Source organism: Sinocyclocheilus anshuiensis, unplaced genomic scaffold (assembly GCF_001515605.1).
Source record: "Sinocyclocheilus anshuiensis isolate Anshui unplaced genomic scaffold, SAMN03320099.WGS_v1.1 scaffold2168, whole genome shotgun sequence".
In the NCBI taxonomy this organism is placed as follows: Eukaryota; Metazoa; Chordata; class Actinopteri; order Cypriniformes; family Cyprinidae; genus Sinocyclocheilus; species Sinocyclocheilus anshuiensis.
The window spans coordinates 1,101,098-1,109,363 of record NW_015546037.1 but is presented as its reverse complement, the minus strand read 5'-3'; the positions used below and the strand labels follow the sequence as shown (position 1 = coordinate 1,109,363).

Here is an 8,266-nt window from a genome sequence, read left to right as displayed (position 1 = left end):
TAGCAAATGGCTGCAATATAACAGAGTGAAAAATTTAAGGGGGTCTGAATACTTTCCGTACCCACTGTATATGAATGAAACAGATAAACAAATTCTGACCAGATGAATCATATTTGAAACATTTTTTTGTTTGTTTATTATTATTATCATTATTATTATTAGTAGTAGTAGTAGTAGTACCATATTTTTTATATTATATAATAAATTTAATAATAATATGTATCAATTATATATGACAAATTCTACATAATTACATAATTAATATACATATACACATTATATAATGTATTATAATTACTAGCATGCATATTGTTTTTAATACATTAATATTAATAATAATTGTAATAATTACAGTGACAATAACAAATGTAATAATAATAATAACAATACAAAATTGTATTAAATTATACTTAATTATATAATTAATATACATATGCAATGTATTATAATTATTAGCGTGATTAATTTTTTATAAGAATAAATTTTTTTTAATAAATTTATATGAATAATTGTTATAATTACAGTGACAATAACAAATGTAGTAATAATAATAACAACAATACAAAATTGTATTAAATTATAAATAATTATATAATTAATATACATATACATATTATACAATGTATTATAATTATTAGCATAATTAATTTTATAATAATACAGTTATTAAATTATTACAAGTATTAAAATTGTTATTAAAAATAATAATACAATATTTTATTTATTATACATTATACACACACATTACAGAATGTGTTGTAATTATTAATGTTACTAATTCATTGTTAATATATTGTTATTTTTATTCATACTTTTATTTATTCAAAAGCTGCCATTTTAGCAAAGCAATACAGCAACAAATGGTTGTGCACTAGCACTGAAATTCTTTTCACATCATACTAACAGCAGCTCTTAAAGGAATAGTTCACACAAAAATGAAAAATGTTGTCATCATTTACTCACCCTCGTGCCATTCCAAACCTGTATAAGTTTCTTTCTTATGTTGAACACAAAAGAAGATATTTAGAATTTTGAAGAACCAAACAGTTGTTGGTCCCCATTGACGTCCATAGTAGGGAAAGAAATACTATGGAAATCAGTGGGGACCATCATCTGTTTGATTATGACATAAGGGTGAGTAAATGGTGACAAAAACATTTTTGGGTGAACTATCCCTTTAACATTTGTAAAAACACTGTGCCACACAACCATTTGTGGCCCATTGCTTTAATGAACTCTTTATTTCCAAATCTCAGATGAACTCTGCAGTCATTTCGCTGGAAAAGGAGAAGAACATTCTGGAAACACAGCTGTCGGAGATCAAGGTACTGCTGACCAAATGTGAGGTCACTTCCAGTCTTTCTCTAGTGCATTCAGGAGATCAATTCAGTTCCTGGTTGAGTTTTTTAACTGAACTTCATTTCTTCTCCTGCATGCATTTGCTGGGTATAAAATGGAGCTCATTTCACCTGCTACACTGACTCCACTACAGCAATTACCATAAACATCCTCTTCATCCCTGTGATTGACAGGTGGAGTTGACCATGGTGAACTCAGCACTGCAGAAACAGAAGGAGGAGAACAAGGAGCTGATGGAGAGCCTGGCAGCCTTGGAGCATCAGCAGGTTTGAGATCAAAAGATCACAGAGTCAGATGCACGTCAAAGCAAAGTGCGCTTGTAAATCTCTCTCTCTCTCTCTTTCTCAGGTAACTCATCGTCAGGTAGAACAGATGCTCTGGGACTTGACAGACAGCAAGAACAAACTGGCCTACGAGAAGGGCAAGATGCAGGTCTGTTTCACACAGACAAACACATTTTGTATGTGTGACACGATGCTTGAAGAGTCACTTGATGAACACACACGTTATATGTCAGAAACACATCAGGCTTCAAATAAACAGACTCTGTGTGTGTGTGTGTGTGTGTGTGTTTATGTGTGTGTGTGTGTGTGTGTGTGTGTGTGTGTGTGTGTGTGTGTGTGTGTGTGTGTGTGTGTGTGTGTGTGTGTGTGTGTGTGTGTGTGTGTGTTTACACAGACACGAGTGCAGCAGATGGCTGCTGACCTGAAGACATTGAAAGCAGAATGTACTCAACACTGTCATAGTGCCGTCAGAATGAGAGTCCAAACAGCTGATAAAAACATCACAATAATCCACACCACTCCAGTCCATCAGTTAACATCTTGTGAAGCTAAAAACAGTTTATAGGAAATAAATCCATTATTTAAGGCGTTTAGACACTTCACAGCTCAAATAACCCTTTTTTTTTTTTTTTTTGTATGAAACAATTGTGAGAGTGCTTAAATATTTGCTCGTTTCTGGAGAATGTCTTGCCCCATAGACTTCCATTATAAGTGCATTACTGTAAACATGGTCTTTGTTTAAGTCAGTGATTGTTTGTAGTAACCAGCATTACTGTGTGTTGTGTGTTTGTCAGACTGCAGGCTATGAAAGAGATTCAGAGGCTTGAAGCTGAACTAGAGAATCACGACGCAAGGAGCAATGAGAAGGTTTAACGCACGCAAACACTCTTGATGACCAAATAAACAAGAGATGAGATCGAGGAGTTTAATTGTTTACATGCTCACATTTTTGAAGGTTGAATCTTTGCAAAAAGCACTTGATGAAGCTCAACTGGACAACAGGAAACTTTCCCAGAGTTTAGAGCAGGCCTTACAGGAAAACCACAATGCACAAGACAAATTAAACACCCTCAGCGAGAGGTGAGGGAATGTGAGTTTATGGCTTATGTCCACCATGTTTTCTTGAGTTTACATTATACGTGACTGCATCAGCAGGGAGGCGGAGCTTAAAGAGGCGAGGGCAGAGATTCGGCGATTGACAGAACATGTAGATTCACACAAGAGCTTGCTCAAAAGGGAAAAAGACTCTGGGAGAAAGTCAGCACAGAGGGTAATGTTAAAGAAATGATGTATTTTGATAATTTTGTACATTAATTAGTTATGTCTTGCTAGGTAGATTTTAATGTACAGCATTTACCGGTTTATATAAATGCTTTATAAATACATTTGAATTTTATTCAGTTCTACTCTGATTCAACTACTCCCGTTTTCTATATAGCTGAAGAAGGTGCTAAATTATGCATCGGCAAAGTCAGGTGACCTCTCACGAGCCAATCAGGAGCTTGGAGAGAAAGTGTCTGAGCTGGAGAAGCTTATATCCCATCAGAAGTCTCAATTGAATCAGTATCTGGGCAACAGAACAGCACTGAATCACTCTCTAAGAATCAAGGTGTGTCATTTTACCCACCGTCTGTGCTGGATGCAGGCTCTCTCACTGTAGTAATAACATCCCAGAATACACAAACTGAGTTTTTACATCGTCTTTGCCTTCACGACAGGATTTGGAAGCAGAAATTAAAAGTCTTGAAGAAGCAAAGGACGAATATAAGAGGAGGAGTCATGAACAGGTATATGTTCAAACCTGTTTATATACAAACAAGGGAAAATTGCCTCTCTAAAGGTTATGCTAAATCAAATATTTTCAAAATCCAATAGCTGATGTTTTTTTGAGTGACTACTCTGTCTTAACCTAATAAAGAATTATGTATCGTATTTGATAAGTGACTTTCTAAGGCCTCTACATCATTTACATAATTAATACTGCCCCAGAAAAACTTTTCTGTAGGATCTACTGCATGTCTTTTGCCCCCTTGAGGATTATCCATGCAAATCAATAAGTAGAAAAGCTTGCAATATCATTTCTAAATGTTGGCCTCCGAGTTGCAATACATGTTATTTGCTCGTTAAAGTAATGGAAAAAAATTACTTTCTTATTTATACTTTGTCACCTTGATATTTAATTAATATTTCATTATTTATAAAAAAAAAAAAGTGTTGAAATGCTGTATTTGAGGTAATACTTTTTAATAATGTATTTAATAGTGTATTATGTTGAGCACAGTAAAATTCATTTAAGTGTTAAGTTTAATTAATTTAAATTGAAATTTGCTTGGCTATATTTAGAGTGCTTTTCAATCTAATACTTTTTATAGTCTTTATATTATACATAATTATTATTACATATTACATATAAATATTCCTTGCAAAATAAAATACATTTAAGTATTATGCATAATTACAGGAACAGGTTTATTTAAAAATGTATCACCTGAATGTATTTTAGAATTTTTCTCTAGTGTACATCTGAAATGTCTTTTATAACCTTTTGTTAATTGTGTACCTTGTATAATTTATTCAGCGATCGCCATGAAAATAGCCTTGATGCTGGCATGGTGTTAAAAAGTGAATTAATAGGCTAAATAAATAATAACAGGAACATTGTTCATCGAACTTGATTTGAAGTTTAACCATAATAGTCTTGAAAAGTATTGTTGAAGGCAGAGAATTAGTACACAATCACTGCTTTAATAGCTTGAGCAGCTTAAAATGTTGCATTTCTAAATTCACCCTTTGAAGCACTGCTGATAAAAAATATTAGAACTAGAAACCAAAGAAAAAATGGGATTATCTGACTATAACCAACTTGCTGGACTACAGTGAACATCCTGACTAATCCCTGCTAAAGATGATATCTCGTGTGTGTGTGTTTCAGTCTCAGTCTTTGCTGCAGCTGCGCTCTGAGATGCTTTCTCTCCAGTCTGCGCTGCAGTGTCTGTCCTCCACTCAGCAGGGGGAGCTTAAGGCCGAAAGAGATCTCAATCACACGCTACAGGAGAAATGCCGGGTCAGCGCTCTCTTGTTCACCTTTAATCTGTGGCGCTGTCCCAAATGTTGACCTCAGCCCTTATGGTCCATGTGCAATTACATGGACTCGTAGAAGCAGGAGCCACAAGTACCCATCCTCCTTTTCTGCCCATGTCCATTTTTCTTCTTTCATCTCTTTCTCAGTTTGTTTGCTTTAGGATTCTCTTTCCATATCTCTTTTTTCCTTCCTCTGTAGCTTGCAGTATCAGCAGGCTACAGTTCCCTTCATCTTTCCTGTCTGTTACGCCCTTCAGGGCATCAATACTGCAAGACCAACAAAGTGCTGGAGAATTGCCATTATGTAAATGAATAATCAGGGGTATTGTGCTGATTGCTGCTGTTATTTGTGTGCAGCACCTGGAAGAGAGTTTGAAACGGCTCCAGGACGAGAGGGATGAGGCAGAAGTGAGACTCGGGGAAGTTTGTCTGGAGTCACAGCAGGTAAACAAACCCCAACAACATCCGTTTATACACTAGCAATAATAATAGAGATATATAATGAGAGAATTTTTATTGTTGAGTAAACTGAGTCTGAATGCTGTTGTGTTTCCAATGATCGTGTCTCTTGTTCCAACATTGTGAAATTGATGCTGGAAACCGTGTCAGATTTTAGGTTGCCGCCTCCTTCTCTGATCACAGCCAGTGTTGAAATCATGCAAGCTCTCCAGAGGATGGAAAATTCTTTGCCTTTGATTTGATTCCTTCGCTTCCATCCCGCTTCTCTGTTCCTCAGATCACAGAGAACATGGATGAGGACCACAGAGGGCTCTGCTCTAAATCTGAGAGCTTTAATGGCCAGACAGAACCACAGAAACTCACAGAGAGCTTGTGCAGGACGGGGAAAGACGCCACACGGTCCACTCCAGCTCAGGTAGCAAATATTGCTATACAATAGGTATACAAAATTCAGGTATACAAAACAAAAAATCAAGAAAATTATTTTATACTGTATTTGGTTGAGATCCATTAAAAAGGCTCCTAAAAATGCAATGATCAATTTCACAGAAGCATTTTTAGAAGAATTTTAACATAAGAAAATACATTTTCAAATGCTTTTTTTAAAAATGGAATTTAAAAGGATGTATTTATTTATTTATTTATTATTTTGATACACTTTACAATTTTCTTCTAAATAAATATACACTACTGTTCAAAAGTGTGGGGTCAGTAAGATTATCTTTTAAGGAATTTAATACTTGTATTCAGCAAGGATGCATTAAATTAATCAAAATTTGTTACAACAGATTTCTCTTGGTTTCCACAAAAATATGAAGCAACACAACTGTTTTTAACATTTAGTAAATCAGCATATGGGAATGATTTCTGAAGGATCATGTGACAATGAAGACTGGAGTAATGATGCTGAAAATTCAGCTTTCCATCACAGAAATAAATTACATTTTAAACTGTATTTAAATAGAAAACATAAATTTTACGTTGTAATAATATTTCACAATATTACTGATTTTAATGTGTTTTTATCCAATAAAAGCTTTAAAAATTGTTTTTCTATCAGTTTTTCCCCCCATAAAATTCTACCAAACTCAGACTTTTAAATGGAAGTTTATATTACAGATACAGAAAAAATATAGATATATGTTTGTCCAAAGTGTCTATTTTTACATTTATATTTAGTCATTTAGCAGACGCTTTTATCCAAAGCGACTTACATTTTTTGAGATTCAAATTCATTCAGCTTGCTCTCAATGACATCTCTGGTCTTTTGTGTTTTTATTCCTGACCTGAAGGCTGTTCTCTGTTTTTAGACTCGCGTTTGCTTTTTTGACCCTGAACTGGAGCCCTGGGCCTCAGCACTACAGCGCTGGGAGATCAAGAAAGAGCTGGGACACATCGCCGGCAGTTACAAACCCACAAGACACGTACGTGCGCTGACCACCTGATAACAGCCTCCACGGAGAAGTGCATCACAAACTCATAGATCATGCATGTAACCGGCTTGAAAAAATTCAGTTATCTATACAGTAGGTGTGTTTGTATGCAAGTACATATCAAGCATATTTAAAACATGTATTTTATTGCTTGAAACTAAAAAGTGCACTAGCAAAAATACATTGTGTGTGTGTGTGTGTAGAAAGACTGCTCATAAAATAAAGTGGAAACAGAGCTGCACTTTATGACCACGTGCCCTAATTACTCACAAATTACTCATGTTAAACATGTTTTTTTCCCTGCAGCCCGCAATAAAGTTATTCAGTTGCAATAAAATAAGGTCAAACTCTTATACCTGCAAAATGAAACTCCAGAAAGTACAAATATAACTGCAAGGGAGCTGAGGTCTTGCTGTAAAAAAGGGACAACCTCTATTATTTTGTCTGTATATTGCGTTATTGTATTTATATAATTGTTTTTATTGGTGTATCTTTTTTTATAGGTATATCTTTTTGTTGTCATGCCAATAAAGCTATTTGAACCTGAAAAGACAATAATATAGCAATTGCAATATAATAGAATTATTTTTTATTTTATTTTTATTTATTTATTATCATTGTATGCTGCTGTGACATGTAAATTTTGCTTAATAAAGTTGATCCAATCCCAAAAAATATTGTAAAAAAAAATGTGCGTGTGTGTGTGTATATATATATATGTATATATATGTATATACGATATCTCGATATTAATCATTCGCATTTTTACGGAACAATATCGATTCTTAAATCCCAAGAATCGATTAGTCTAGCCTGTTTTCAATTAATGGACGGAATATTGAAGGACATTTTCCATCCAATATATCGCAATAAGCATTGTGCTTTGGTACTTTTAATATGAAACGAAGTCTCAGATTTCAAATTCTGTCCATTGTATTGCAGTATTCAAACAATAAATGCCGTTTTGGCGCTGTTTAATGTGGAGTGACACTGGAGCGGCAGCGCGAGGCGCACATGAACTAATCATCTCCTCCACATTAATACCAGTTTCAGCACAAAATAATCATGACTAAACATCCGAAGGCAAGTTAAAAGAAAGAGTACAACTTTACAATCCGTATCCTTTCTCACATAATCGCTCAATCAGTGTTTCAGCCGCGCACAGACGTCAATATAACGTCTTGTAAACAATGCCACGTAACGTCACATTTACCTCAGAAATTAGTCAGATAGAAAAATAAACTGTAGAGGGTCATTTTGCTGCTAAATATATGCCATATAGCATATTCATTATCATTTTTATTGTTCTTCCATGTTTAATTTATGTTTGAATAAATCCAAGTTTTTATGACAGCCACCATTATGTTTATATTTAAAAAAAATATATATTTGAAGTAGAAATATTATGTAATTGTTACGTTCTTATTTTAAAAACTTAAGTGTAATTTTAACAAATCAGTCCATTTTAACCTTCAATATTATAGTAATGTACCAACTGACTCTCGTGTATATTTTACAGCTTTAGTAGAGAGATTTTTTCTTCCTTGAGAAAATTTGTCATGTACTGTACCTGGTATATATCCAAAATAATCGATATAGAATCGAATTGAATTAGTAATCGAATCGAATCGCAAGCTTGTGAATGAGAAT

The 8,266-nt window shown here is 34.2% G+C and overlaps 1 protein-coding gene across 1 annotated transcript in view; it reads left to right on the top strand.

The window, feature by feature from the left end:
* Window positions 1–7,183, top strand: part of LOC107698855 (coiled-coil domain-containing protein 150-like) — a 14,218-nt gene extending 7,035 nt beyond the window's left edge. Inside the window, exons 11-23 of the mRNA XM_016499984.1 lie at window positions 1,257–1,325; window positions 1,533–1,625; window positions 1,708–1,791; window positions 2,038–2,104; window positions 2,404–2,510; window positions 2,599–2,723; window positions 2,799–2,913; window positions 3,082–3,252; window positions 3,362–3,430; window positions 4,576–4,707; window positions 5,082–5,168; window positions 5,461–5,598; window positions 6,494–7,183. Coding sequence (XP_016355470.1) covers window positions 1,257–1,325; window positions 1,533–1,625; window positions 1,708–1,791; window positions 2,038–2,104; window positions 2,404–2,510; window positions 2,599–2,723; window positions 2,799–2,913; window positions 3,082–3,252; window positions 3,362–3,430; window positions 4,576–4,707; window positions 5,082–5,168; window positions 5,461–5,598; window positions 6,494–6,628 — 1,392 coding nt within the window. The 3' untranslated portion in view covers window positions 6,629–7,183. The remainder of the gene's footprint in view (window positions 1–1,256; window positions 1,326–1,532; window positions 1,626–1,707; window positions 1,792–2,037; window positions 2,105–2,403; window positions 2,511–2,598; window positions 2,724–2,798; window positions 2,914–3,081; window positions 3,253–3,361; window positions 3,431–4,575; window positions 4,708–5,081; window positions 5,169–5,460; window positions 5,599–6,493) is intronic.
* Window positions 7,184–8,266: the final 1,083 nt, after the last annotated feature.